At 42.1% G+C, this 14,613-nt stretch overlaps 1 protein-coding gene across 1 annotated transcript; it reads right to left on the bottom strand.

The window, feature by feature from the left end:
• Positions 1-501: 501 nt before the first annotated feature.
• Positions 502-14,286, bottom strand: ano10b (anoctamin 10b). The gene is made up of 16 exons (XM_086301667.1): positions 14,119-14,286; positions 13,947-14,009; positions 12,057-12,319; positions 9,380-9,553; positions 8,444-8,581; positions 6,925-7,041; positions 6,638-6,754; positions 5,004-5,342; positions 4,729-4,911; positions 4,535-4,590; positions 4,373-4,447; positions 3,882-4,046; positions 3,509-3,700; positions 3,296-3,433; positions 3,101-3,217; positions 502-3,010 (listed from the first exon to the last, which is right to left on the bottom strand). Exons 3-16 carry the CDS (start codon positions 12,310-12,312, stop codon positions 2,987-2,989), a joined length of 2,091 nt encoding a protein of 696 aa, XP_086157793.1. The 5' UTR covers positions 12,313-12,319; positions 13,947-14,009; positions 14,119-14,286; the 3' UTR covers positions 502-2,986.
• Positions 14,287-14,613: the final 327 nt, after the last annotated feature.

Below are 14,613 nucleotides of genomic sequence, written 5' to 3' on the forward strand. Positions count from 1 at the left end.
GGAGGAGACAGGCAACCAAACCCCATGCATGTTTTTGGACTATCAAGAGAACCCAGGTTACCCAGAAAGTACTCACACAGTCATAAGGAGACGCCACACAGAAGGACCTCTGACTAGATTCAAACCCAGGACTGCTGTGAGGGAGCAGTGCTAACCAAATATTATAATTACACATTATAAGCAGCTGAGTTACTAAAATAATAAAATACAAGATTTATTATGCAACTCATAATGTTGTCAGCATTATATTAGTGTCATTACTGCAAAGATGTGGATATGTAGCTTTACATAGTTGTTTCACAGTAAAAATGCACCATGCAAAGAATACTGTGTGCTTTTTCTTGCAAGAGTATGATTGTGTCTATCAAATATTCCCATCATTTTGTTTAGTTCTAAACGATCCAGAAAAAGGAAAACAAACTGCACAAATGAGCCCAGATTGTTGTCCGTTAGTTTTCTGGTGATCAATATAACCAAATACAAGAACTTCACAACAAGTAATTCCTTCTGTCAGTTTATTGAGACAGCCAGCAAATGCTGTGGTCAGAGCTGAAACTCCGATCCTTGTCTAAAAGTTTCTTTTCATTAACTCGTGACCACTTCACACAAACACACACAGGCCTACGATTAGTGTCAGGATTGTACATGTGCACCTGAAGCCTCTTGAGAAACTCTCACCATCTATCAGCACCTTTGCTGAATCAGTCCTTCAGCAGGGACCAGGCTTGTGGAAAGCTGCATGCAAGTAAAATAAAAACGTGTGGTGCCCCCTGGTGGCTGAAAAGACTACTAACGCCTAAAAATAATACAATAACTTATCTAAGAACAAGACACCACTGTTCAGCATGTGCAGAGGGCATGGTGGGCTTCCCCTAGCGGCTTCACGTTCTGCACATTTCTCATAATATCTCAGATTAATCTGCACTGAACAGTGCAATAACACTCGTATAGTGATAGAGACTACAAGGTTTCAACAAGCAAGTAAAAATCCCACACATACAAAAATAATGCATTTCTAAAAGCAAAGCACATAGCGATTCTTTGGTTGCTCCTAACTGCTTTCAGTGCAAACATTGGTACACAGTTTACTGTATTTAGCTCATGCTAAATGTCAGGAAGTGCATTTGGTGTAAAACTGTGAGATCAGCTGTGAAGGCAGCTGCTGTGGTGATCCCTTATGACAAGAAAACAGTTGAAAGTAGCTTTTATAGTTGTCGTGTTGACAGTATCTTCAAGGGAGTATCCACAGTATTTCCTATTATTTGGTCCTTTGCATAAAAGTACATTTAGCAAAATACACCACTGTGTTTTGCTTTTTCGCTTCCAATACTCACTAAACTCACCTGTCATCGCTCCTAAAAATACAAGCTGTAAGTTCAAGCTGGAGGTTTTAAAAGCTGCAAAAATCAGTTTTTGGTGTCGGCACAAAAAATGTTTCTTTGTAAAGTTAATTTAAACATCCAGCAAGCACACAGTGACATTAGCATCTATTTAGAATTGTGCCTTTAGAGGACTGTAAACATGGATGAGCATTTAAATCATGGATGTAGACAAGCATGTATTCAAAGTATTGATTCAAGCAGCTTTAAAGGCTAACTTTTCATGGACAATTGTTGGTTTTTGATATTTACTCCATTGAAGATACAGTCGCCAACTATGAATCCCAAACTGCATCTTACCACCAGGTGGCAGCAGTGAGAAGAAGAAGACCCCAGAGAGAAAACCATGAAAAATATTGCCAAGTGTACTGCCCATCTTTAGAATTGCTAGTGGCCTTTCTTAAATATTGATTGTAAATGCTGTAGCTCAGGTGGCAGAGCAGGTCAGCCACTAATCAGAAGGTCGGTGGTTCGATCCCAGGCTGCCTCCTGGCTGCATGCCAAATATCCTTGGGCAAGATACTAACCCCGTGTTTGCCTACTGGTGGTGGTCAGAGGGCCCAGTGGCGCCAGTGTCCGGCAGCCTCGCCTCTGTCAGTGCGCCCCAGGGCAGCTGTGGCTACAACGTAGCTTGCCATCGCCAGTGTGTGAATGTGTGTGTGAATGGGTGAATGACTGAATGTAGTGTGAAGCGCTTTGGGGTCCTTAGGGACTAGAAAAGCGCTATACAAATGCAGGCCATTTACCATTTACCATATACATTTTCCTTTAAAAAAAAACCTGCTTTACTGTAGGACAGTCTATTTGTAAAAACACAACAATTTAAAAATAATGTAAAACCTTTAAAAAGCAATTAAAACTGTAAACAGACTATGATGTTACAAGTCCATGGCATATGCTGGATCGATCCAGCCCACTTAAATCCCTGTGTATATGTATCACGATGAAGAGATAGCAAATAAAGTGAAATTAAGGCTTCGCTGCGCTCAATTGTAATACCACTTTGAACCACAAGATGGTACAGCGAGTTAGTGTGTCATCCAATTATTCAAGCGAGAGTTAGCTCAACATTCACACTGAATTTGTGTTACTATCTTACTTGCCCACCTATTTTGGTAACTAGAAAAGCACAGGCCATGCTTTAAAAAAAGAAAAACATTAGATTAATCAGGAGTCAAATTGTAAGATAGCAACGCTAAAGATGCTGGTTGGGCTGGACTACTACTCTAAAATTTTCTTATAAAACGCTGCCACCTTGTGGCGAAAGTTCTAATTACATTTTAGAGGGTTTCTGCAAAAAATACCTTTGGCCTTCACCTGCAGCGTAACAGTTACATTCCCTTTGCTGTCTAATAAACTATTTAGCTGCTGTTTCAATTGCACGGATATTATGAAGATGCATTTCAAAGTGTGCACATCACAGAAGCATTGGCTTAATCAGTGAGAAAAGAGCTGCAGATACACTTTGGGATCACACAGGGGCACAGCAGTAAACATCGTGGGCCCCGCTGGAGATCCACTACTTTTCTCCTGCTGGGTTCCACACAACGCTAAAGATGGTGGCCTCCAATGACATCAAGAACCATCTCATCAACCTTGAAACACAGTTAGGACACTTCAGGTTGCAGCTTCTGAGGGGGGAAAAACAAAGAAATTATGTCATATGGATGAAGGAGTGCACCAAAATGCTAGACAATGAAGTCAGTGGAGATGGCGTTAACCTGTTCTTTCAGGGCCTGCATGGATGTGTACTCCATTTGATCCCTCTTCTTCCTGATCCAGTCGGGTTCATCGGGAATCAGGGCTGCCATAATAAACTTGATTAAGATCAGCACGTGCTGCAAAACACACGAAGATAAACATGTCAGGGGTATACACAGAAATGTGTTTGATTAGCTGTTTAGTTCTCTTCTTACCTCCCCAAAAACAGCCAACAGCAGGACGTTCGTGCTGCTCAGGCCGCCCTCGCGACACAGCTCTTGTAACCGTGGCGACAGCAGCAGCAACCAGCAGTTAGAAATAACAGAGACGAAACTCAAGACCTCGAAGGCAACCTGGGACACGAGACAACAACGTGAACTGTTTGCTCATAAACGGGACGAGCGTGACAAAGGTTCTGACCTGCTGACCTGCCACACGCCCATGTTAGCCACAGGAGGGGAGAAGGGCTTGCGGAAGAGGTTGCAGATCTTATAGGCGTCTGATCGGATCTCCGTTATGTTGTTGATGAGCAGCAGCACGGCCGTCAGAGGATACACGCAGGAGAAAAGACTCAAATACCCAAACTGCACCAGGAGCTCTATATATTCTGCAAACAGGCCCTGGGACACCACAGGAAGCTATCACTCTCAGTGTATTATAATCAAACTGTGTTTTATAATGTATTTATTGGCTTTATTCACTAATACTGTCCTGAAAAAATATTTTTAGTTGCTATTGGCCAGATTATATTTTAAATATTTCACCCTATCAGTGCATGCCTAATGTTTTCTATATCCTCACAGGAAAAACAGGCAGGGTTCTCTGGTTCCGGAATTTGTCCTCCTTAGGGTCATCTTCACTCTCTGTCCTGTGGGGGGCGCTGATGAATCTGTCCACCAGGAAAGGTATAACCACCTCTGTCACCTGGTTAACCAGCTGACTCACGATCAACAAAGACGCCAGGCGCTGAAGAAAGTAAAACAAGGAATATAATTCTGCCACCCTTTACTTCTTCCACTTTTCCACTGATTATCTAAAGGAGTTCCCCAGAGCTTCATATTAGGACCACTGCCCTTCTTTCTATATAGAATCATTTTTTTGCAGTTATAGCTTGCTTATCTCTTTCAGTTTATTTACACAGTTAAATGGGTCTGTTTAGCAGACACTGAAATAGCTGTACAGAATATATAATGTTCAACAGAAAGATTTTATTACAAAACAGGTGGGCGGAGTTAGAAACTCTAAATGAAATCTTTTGGCTTCTACCATAAAATGCGCAAGACGTAGGTTACCTTACGAAGCAGGGGCACATCCTGCTTGAAGAAGGCAATGTGGAAGAGCACGGCAAAATTGTTGAAGAAGGTGAACTGAAGGAAGAAAGGAGAACCTGTCAAAGAGGAATCCCTGTACTTTATAAGATAATGGTTCAAAAGGAGAGGAAAGCAGGAACTAACCACCAAAATCTTGGCTGTCAGATGGTTCTCGAAGGCGGACTCCTCTCTGTGGTTTTCTAGAGGGACGCAGTAAAAGCATTTCATTAAATGTGCAGGATTTCTATCCTAAAAATTGCCAACACAAATGAGAAACATCTCCACTGCATTAACAAACTCATGGCTCTGTATTCTCCTTGCAGTTCAGTCTCACTCACCATATTCAGTCAGACTCTGCGCCACGTTCCTGTAAACATTTCCTAGCATGTTTGTGTAAACGATGTGAAGCACTGAGGGTATGTAGAGCAAAGCCTGAGACAGCAGGGAGTTCCAGTCTTTGTGTAGCTGTTTCACCTGGGCCTCCCCCCAGTAGAAACACATCATACCGAGTACCACTAGCCCTGCAGGAGGAGGCGGGACAGGCATTTCATCTTTTACTGCTAAATCTTTGCAGAATCAGAGAAAATAGAGCAAAAAACATTTCTGCACCTACCTAGAAACAGCCCCACAACTGGGACCGACACCAGCACCATGCGCAGGTCTCTCTTCCATTCAGGGAAAAGAGGCTCCACGCGACCTGTAACGGGGTTTACGCCGAGGTCACCGTAGAAATTGGGCCGAGGCTCTGCAAAACGCTCTGCGAGGTTCATGGTCCCCCAGCGGTACGACAACGAGGAGCTCCGGCGTTTCCACAGCTCCATGAACACCGTGGACCAGATCATGCTGAACATCGCCTGAAGCATGTGGCCGCTGATCATCGGTCCTGAGTCATCATCATTAATTATGACCTTCGATCCCGAGACCGAATCCACCATTTCCTTCTTAACCTCACCTGTGATGACAGGAAGAGTTTTGTGTCCTGTCAGTGACATCCATACAGCGGGGCATCTCATGTTTAATAACTGGATTTAATCAGTCTGGAATCACTGGTCTTTGTGGGAGAAGATAGGACTTTAATGAAAAGGTGGGAAAAAGCCAACAACAGTCCTGCTTCAGACTGTTTCCAATTCATATAAGTTCACTTCTTCTTACAGAAAACATTTACTTTGAGCATTAGTTGTATTTTAAGTCAATTCGAGTCACTCCAGTGACAGTGAAGTAACAGGAAGTAACCTCGGGCAGAATCAGGCTCAGGGGGATGAGGGTAGGAACAGAAGACAATTCTGTGTAGGTGTTTTCTTCTTTGAAGCACAGTATTTTATACTGTATATGGTAAAACAGCATATTTCTTACCTGAAAACTACAATTTATGAAAACAACTAATAAAAATCACCATAAAACTTCCACAACTGGTTTCTGAAATAATTCTTAAAAAGTAAACTCTCATCTTGACATGTTTCTATTAAATATTAATACAAACTTCCAACAGAAGAAAGAAATGTAGTAAAAAGGGTCTGCCACTGTGCTTTGTGTTTAATTACTGGCCGTGGGAACTGCATACATAACTGTTTTGTCTGTGTTAGGTTCTCATGGTTGTCTAAGGAGCTTGAAAAGAAAGCAACTGGACTTCTTTAAGTTTCGTGAAGACGTTTCACAGCTCATCTAAGAGGCTTCTTCAGTTCTAAAACCAAATGGTAACATGACAGGGTGATGCACGGTTTCACAGCGACTTCACCCGAAACCGCTGCTGTTAATGACTCATGCCTTTTTTCACACCTTGGCTCCAGTGTCAAGTCACATGATTAATAGGTCAACAAACCTCTTAAGGGACAACGCCCACCTGGGCTTTGACTCTCCACCATTTGATTTTAGAACTGAAGAAACCTCTTTTATAGTAGATAAAGTCCTTTATTTCGGACAGTTTTTCTCTATTACTCAAAAAGAACAAATATATATCATATATTATAAGTGGCCCATTATATAAAGTAATAATTAGAGAATTAGAGAATTTGTAAAAAATGTTTGGAATCATGTATGCTTTTCGTTCCACTTCTCACGTGTACACCACTTTGTATTGGTCTTTCACGTGGAATTCCAATAAAACTGATTCATCTTGTGGCTGTAATGTGACAAAATGTGGGAAAGTTCAAGGGGGCCGAATACTTTTGCAAGCAACTGTATAAGCATGTTGTTTTTGAGTGCCAAATACATCATAAAGGCCATATGTGGATAAATCCACACACCTACCTGAGAAGTATGAGATGGCCAGGCCCAGTATTGCAGGTGTGAGCAAAGACCAGGTGTAGAAATCAAGGAAGCTGAAGTAAAACGCCACAGCGCTTCCAAAATAGTCATTGACTGAATCTAATAAGTTAGACAGAAATATCTGGTGTGAGCACATCCACGCAGCCATCGATTATGAATCTTAATACGTTCCAGGAGTGACAAATGCATGTAATGTAAGATTTTTACAGCTATTTGAATGAACAAAACTGCACGCAAGCTTAAAAGCAGTGTGTTGTATTTCCACCCACCAAGTGGCTGAGCCAGCTGATTTCCCGAGTACCAGGCTTCACCGAGGTCCTTCAGTTTTTTTCGGTTGTGGAGGGGAAACGTGTCCACAACAACACCGGCTGAGGAAAGCTTCTGCCCTGCAACATCACTCAGTGTCATCACATCGAATCTCTTCAACCCAGGATGACTTGAAGACTTAAAAATAATCATAATCCCTAAACTGTACATATAAGCACATCTGAGGGAAGCAGTTCAGATCAGCGAGAAACTTTGCCATTCATATGCCAGTCCCACAAACCAAAGAAGAATAACTGCACATAAAGCCGCAGCTAAAAGTAGGTCCTAAGCAAAAGTGATGTTCATTACAAATAGGGATGGGTACCGGTATCTGTACCGGTAGTAACATAAACAGTAGTAACCAGACCGAAAAGCAGCGCACATGCTTTATTTCGGTGCTTTTTTTTCCTGAGATGTCATACACTTTGAATTCTAGCCAATCTTTTTATGTTTCTGAGGATAGTAGGCGGGCCCAGGTACGTACGTTCTTTTAGAGCAGAGCTACAGATTAAAAATGCCCAAGGTGAAGCGGTCAAAAGTCTGGCTGTACTTCACAGCAAAATATGTAAACTCAGCAGCCTGCAACAAGTGCTTTAAGGTGATACTGTGATACTGTCAAAGGAGGTAACACCTCAAATCCGATGAAACACCTGGCGACGCATAGCGTTTTTTTTTAAAAGCCAAAAAATGCGCCATATTTGATAGCTTGCTGCGAGACCTCACACCGAGCACATCTACTGCGGGTGGGTTGCCGGTTATCGGACCCTGCCAGTGTAGCAGAAATGATGAGGATGCGTGAGTAGCTTAATGTTGTTGGTGTGTAATTTACGTTGAGTAGGCTAACCACGTTATTACATTAATGCATGTAAGGTGAACTAGCAAACATCATCGTAGTTACATGCGGCTGTCTTCTTGTTTAATGGCAGATACTCCCTTCACCCTGGCCAAAAAGGCTAAAATGACCAAAGAAAAAGTGGAAAACAGTTAAACATGAGAGGTTTTTGGACAAAGTTTGTGTTTTTTCCATTGTTTAAGCACTGCTTCCAGCCAAGAGTGATACCATATATGCCCCATAGCTGCAGAAAAGGCTAACATTGTTATATTTTTACAAAAAAAACAGCTGAACATGAGAGGTTTTTGGACCAATTTTGTGTTCTCCATTCTTTAAGCACCGGTTTGAGCACCGTTTAAGCACCAACACCGTTTCAAAAGTACCGGTTTGGCACCGGTATCGGATAAAACCTAAACGATACCCATCCCTAATTACAAACTAAACTAATTATTAGACCAGCCACAAATTAAGTCATGAAAGCCTTGAAAATCCATAAACCTTTGTAGGGTTGCAGCTGTATTAGCCCACAGCTGGAAGGGGGTCCTGGCAAACGCACCATGATGATAAATGACTTAAGAAAAATTACTAACACACACGTGGATGTTGTTTCTTCACACTGAAAACATGACAAAAGCACAAACCACACTCACAGATGTTGTCTCTTTTTTGCAGCATGCGGCTCTCAGGCAGGCCGGGTATCCTCAGGTCCCTCTGCACCCGCAGTCCATCCAGCTCATACTTCACTATGTACTGTCGCTCCGCCAGCGTGAGAAACACCTCCATGTTATCTGTCACACACATGAACAGAGATGCATTAAACAAACGCACATAGAGATTATTCTTTTTTTTCCTTGACCCCAGAAAGCATTTAAAGGTCAAATAGTGAAGATTTTAATGAAATCCCACATTTATTTTGTACAATACGTGAGTGCACAGTTTAACAAAGTTTTAAAGGTATTATAAAAGATCAATCTAAGCAGATACAGGAGATTTGTGCAAAAGGTCAAGCTCAGATTGTAACATCAGATGACCCTCGCTGTCATGCTAAAACATCCAAAAAATGCATTAGCTGGCCTTTTCACAATAAAGTGTTTTCTAATGGTTCAGTTGGTTCAAGTAGACTGGTGAATGTTTTTCCATTATCATCCTTTGAATCAGCATACTCAAAAATCAGTCGGAATCGCTTCAACGTTTACCCATGATGCTTTTCCTGACTTTCTGTCATCTGTTACAGCTTTGTCAAACTGAGGAACTGAAACTGCTTGCTGAAGTGAAAGAGCTACATCAAGACGCAACAGCAGACAAATGAGGATTATTTTGAGCTGTGCATCATGCACACGAGTAATGAAAGAACACAGACTGGACTTTGTACTGTGAACACCTGCCAGAGTGTTTGTGCAAGTCATTTTATTATTTTTAGGAAGCTACTATTAGAGAGGAAATTCATGCAAAATAAATAATTGTGGATATTCCTAAATCGTTCTTGGATACAGTGCTCTAATAAGTCTCCCTAAGCTCTACAGGGTACTTCCTAATGTCTTGTTTAACCATGTAAAGTGTGCTCCCCCAAAGCTGCTCCACTGCACCTGAATCTTTAAAGTTGTCTCTGTCATTGTAGGAGAAGGCCTCCATGTCCCCGCTGCGGTAAGTCTTACAAAGACCCAACTCTTCAGCGGCTCGTAGTAACGTGCAGCGGGGGGCCGAGACCACGATGATATCACCGCTGGCGTCCTCACCCGGGTGGGCCAGTAATGCAGCACCTGTTCACAGTGAAGCAATGGTTAAACGGGGACAAAGAGCTGAAAAACCTTAAACATCCTTACACTCAGGAATGAGAGAATCAATTCAGTCTAAAACACGTGCAGTGCTGCGAAGAAGCGTCTCCTCCCCATCCTGATAGCTTAATTTTTCCATATTTGTCACATTTACATATTTCAGATCATTAAGATAACCTGAGTCAATAAAAAATGCACTTTTTAAATTATGATTTTATTTATTAATAGAAAAAAAAATCTAAAAAATCTATTTTAAAAAAGTAAATCACAAATCATCTGTGATTAACCCCATTTCTTGGAAAGCCGAGTGATATGTTTGTAGCTTGAACCTATTCGCTGGAACGTTGAAGACAATATAATTACACAGCAAGCAAGACACGAAGTAGGCAAAGTTCTTCATGTTTCTCGTGCACGGGAGAGAACCGGACAAACGCCGTTCCTTCGCTTGACCCCAGTTGCTCTCGTCCGCTCCCCCGTAACACTGCTCTTTTATTGAGGTTACATGAATATGCATAGGTTCATTAACATATGACGTCTACATACAAACAAAGAGTACCTTGCCTGTGTGTGTGTGTGTGTGTGTGTGTGTGTGTGTGTGGGGTCAGAGTGTGACCCCATAAATAACTTCCCTAAACCTGCTGGTCTGGAAGTCCAACAGTTCATCTAAACAAAAGGCACTTGGCCTAAAACAGATAAAGCCACGTTTATCCTGCCATAAAACAATAAGACAAGGTACGACCTCTTCCCATGCTCCCAGGATGTAGGTGTGCATTCCAGTGTGGAATACACACCAAGCCTTTGCAGCCTGCTAAAGATCACACATCCTATCACTACACAATTGATTATACACCTCTAAGCATATATGGTTAAATATTTCTAAGCATAAATGACAATCAACAATACAAAACCTAACATTGAGTACACTTTCGCTAGCCACGCCCAGGCCTGCCAGACCTGTCGAATCAAGAAATAATTTAAATAGAACCTGTCTGACAAAGTGAAGGAGCTAAAAGATCTAAAAAAGCAACGCATCATGCAACGATCTAAATAAATAACTGAAAAACAATGGCACTGGAAAGGGTTACAGCAGGGGTAGGCAACTCCAGGCCTCGAGTGCCGGTGTCCTGGAGGTTTTAGATGTGTCTTTGATCCAACACAGCTGATTTAAAGGGCTAAATGACTACTCAGCATTTCTTGAAGTTCTCCAGAGGCCTGGTAATGAACTAATCATTTGATTCAGGTGTGTTAACCCAGGGTGCAATCTAAAACCTGCAGGACACCGGCACTCGAGGCCTGGAGTTGCCTACCCCTAGGTTACAGAGTCATTTCTAAGGCTTTGGGACTCCAGAGAACCACGGATATAAGAAACGTGGAACAGCGGTGAACCTTCCCAGGATTGACCAGCCAATCAAAATCACTCCAAGAGCACATCAACGACTCACAGGAGGTCACATAAGAGCCCTATACAAATATTTTAAGAACTGCAGGTCTCACTTGAATCAGTTAAGGTCAGAGTTCATGTTTCAACAAGAAGAAAGAGACTTGGCAAAAATTGCATCCATGCTAGTGTTGACCACGAAGAAGACAAAGGCTCGTCTCACATTTGCCAAAAAAAAAAAAACTCTTGATGATTCCCAAATATTTTAGGGAAATATTCTGTGGACTGATTAGACAAAAGCAGAACTTTAAGGGGCTTTTTGAAGATTGCTGAAGGAATTTTTGTCCCAATCTGAAAGATTTATCGCAAATGCTGTTGAAGTTCTTGCTGCCAAAGGTGGCACAACCAGTTACTGGGTTTAGAGGGCAGTTCCTTTTTACACAAGGCCACTTTTTTCCTTTAATAAATGAATTTAGAAATTGCACTTTGTACTTACTCAGGCCATCCTTGTCTAATAATAAAACTGGTTTTTCTCGCTGCACCATAAAGCACGAATGTTCATCCTTTCATACAGATTTCCCCAACCTTTCCCAACTTTGTGGTCCCTGCTAGAATTTCAGTAAGGTGTTATGTGGAGATGAGTTTGTCTAGTTTGCATAGCATTGCTTCAACACAAAACACTGCAAAGAGTCGTGGACAGAGCAGTTTTTATCCATTCGTCCAAACATCTTTAGTTGCCATAACAATGATAACAAAGTGAAAGAACATAAATATTATTATCTTAAAGAGTAGTTTCTTTGTGTCTGTGTGTTTATCTGATATGACATGTGGTTTATGGCTGGCATATGCTTTCTGTGCAGCCATGTCAGACATTTTCATAGGAGTCATTTAAATGCATTTATCTGACATGTAGCTTGGAAATGCAAATTCAATCAAATGTTTAAAGAGTAGCAATGTTTCCTGGAAATGATTCTCCTATTACGTTCATTCCTGGCACAAGAGAAATCCTCATAAATGTTTGATCCGCATGCTTTTTCTTTGAAAGCGAGTTTCCAATCGATGCAGAAACTGAAGTGAGCTCTGTGCTGTTGCTGATATCTGAGCCCTCACCTCCATCTTTCTGAGGAGCTCCAATCACCTTGATGAGCCAGCGCTTCGTCTCGGGGCCGACTTTCCCGCCAAGCTTCACCAGAACCAGCGGCTCCACCCGCTCTGAGAAGCAGCAGGGGCAGCTCACTTTGGTCCAGCCGGATCCAGCAGACGGTTTGCTCAGCAACTTTCCTCCTTTTTCATCTTTAGCCTCCAGCTGTTTGGCTGAATCACCGCAGCCCCCAGCTCCACCTTCATCAGCGCCTGCCTTACTCATGATAAGACTGGACACAAATGACAATAAAACGGTATGTTAACTGGTGCTCTTACCCTCAGTGCTAACATCGCCACCTTATTCCCCTTATTTAGTCACACTAGCTTCGTGGCTCAAGGGTCAGCAGTGACAACTGTGACAGACTGTTCACGGTCTCCAGAGGTAAAGAAGACTGATCATGGTGATCGCCACAAAATTAACCGTACCCAGAGGATAAATGCCTAATGACTGTATAACAAAAACCGCCAGCAGGCTAAAGTTTCAGCATGTGCATCCTGTAAAGATCACAAGGCTGTGGTTAGCTATAGACAGCTCACAGACACTGATCCTCAACTTTTCATTTAAGGTCAAAAAGTTATTTTTCAGATTTAATTGGTGACTAAATACACACACAACTAATGACATTTGTATCAACCTCAGCTATACTTGTGTGTTAACACTGTCACTGTGAGCAGACTAGCCTTACTGACCACTCAAAACACTTTAGAGACTACACAAGTCACATTTAACCACACATACATACAGAACTTTATTTACCTCATATTCATGGGCACTTTAGAATTATAATTAACGCCATACATATATCTGGACAGTGGGAGAAAGCCAGAACACACAGTGGAAATTCACGACAGTGGGAAGGAAAAACACCCTTTTAACAGGAAGAAGGGGAGGAAGACAGGACCAAAAGCATACTGTGGAAGAGAACCAGAGATGAATAATAACTAATGATTAAATGCAGAGTGTGTGTGTATACCCATATAATACGTGGAGAAAAAAAAGGTGAGTGAAGAAGAAACACTCAGTGCATCATGGGAAACCCCCAGAAGCCCCAGCAGCCTAGGCTTATTGCAGTGTAACTAAGGGAGGATTCAGAGTCACCTGATCCAGCCCTACAGTGACAAATGCTTCAGGAAATTATTCCTACCATTCACTTTAAAACTGAATCATAACTCTTGTTTCTGTGACAGGTGAACATACCTGTGAGACATGAGACTGCACACAAATATCATCCTGCAGCTGTAGCACATTACTTCCCTCCTGTGATCAATAAAGTATCTAACTAAACATATACTTCAAAAGTAGCATAAATAAAGTTAAATGCAGCGTTTTTTATAATGCAGGACAAGATGGAGGCGTGTTATTTATCATATTAAGTGACTCCACTGAGACCTTTTACAACGCATTATTTACACCATGAGTACAATAATATAACAGCTTATTTATTGCTAGCGTATGTTTATGCATCAGCTATTACATTATGGTAACTACCAGGCAAGCAAGGGAGGTTTTAGATTTGCATGTGAGGCTCACCACGTCATTTTGCAGACATCTGCATGCTTTGGCTGTCATTTCAGTTACTTGGTGAACTCTTAAAATACGAACTTCCTACAAATGCTGCAGTTTCTTGGGTGGAAGCTGTGGTTATATCAGCTCTAACAACGTTTAAAGAAAAATAGCTTCCTCTATTTTCACTGTATCTGCACTTGAACACACACTGACCAAGAGATACGCTTAGTGAGGACGTAACTGAAAGCAGTAGAGCACTTCCTGTGACTGAGTTATGTTTGTGCAGGCGGGGAAAGTGACAGAGAAGCATTCAGCGGTAAAACAGAGGATGACTCAGGAAAATACAGCACCTGGCAGGGCGGGGATGATGAGGTTCTGGTCTCCAGTCCTAAAGCAGTAGCCCCTCCAAACTCCTGTTTCAGCACACACACAAACACACACACACAACAGTGGACATGAAGGCAACAACTGATGAGCTGTTGTGAAAAAGAGCAGCACACTCTCAGCCTTGCACACACTTACCCAGCCTCAGCTTCAGGTTCCTTCCAGCTTCCTGTCTATTAATTTTTAGGTGTGTGTGTCTGAATCTATTGCAGGAATGCGGAGAAACTTCCCAGAGGCCACAGGGTGTGGAGGGTTGTTTGGTTTCTATTCAGGCTCCTCCCTCCTGTCTGCTCACTGTTACACTGCTGCAGCCGCACCCCAGGGTCCTACTGCACCTCTTCTGCTGTGTTAAAAACAGACAAACCTACAGATGTTCAGACGGTTTGGGGGTTGAAGCTAACCTATAGCGCTGGCTTTGAATATTCCAAAGAATAAAGTCTTGAAAAAGAAATGCGTGAGTAAATCTGTGAAAACACAGAAACAGGATCTTATGCAACAGAAACACGAGGCACACAGAAGTGTACACAGTAGGCTGCTGACACAAAGATTTTGTTGTTGTCCTCCTACAACACCAGAACCATAACATTGAAGACACAGAGCATGCGTGGGTAAGGTTTTAATGCAAATTTGGAG

This window comes from Aulonocara sp. 'chitande type north' Nkhata Bay, linkage group LG7, assembly GCF_057382095.1.
Source record: "Aulonocara sp. 'chitande type north' Nkhata Bay isolate Kocher_YH1m ecotype deep benthic linkage group LG7, A_spYH_male_GT1.1, whole genome shotgun sequence".
Classification (NCBI taxonomy): Eukaryota; Metazoa; Chordata; class Actinopteri; order Cichliformes; family Cichlidae; genus Aulonocara; species Aulonocara sp. 'chitande type north' Nkhata Bay.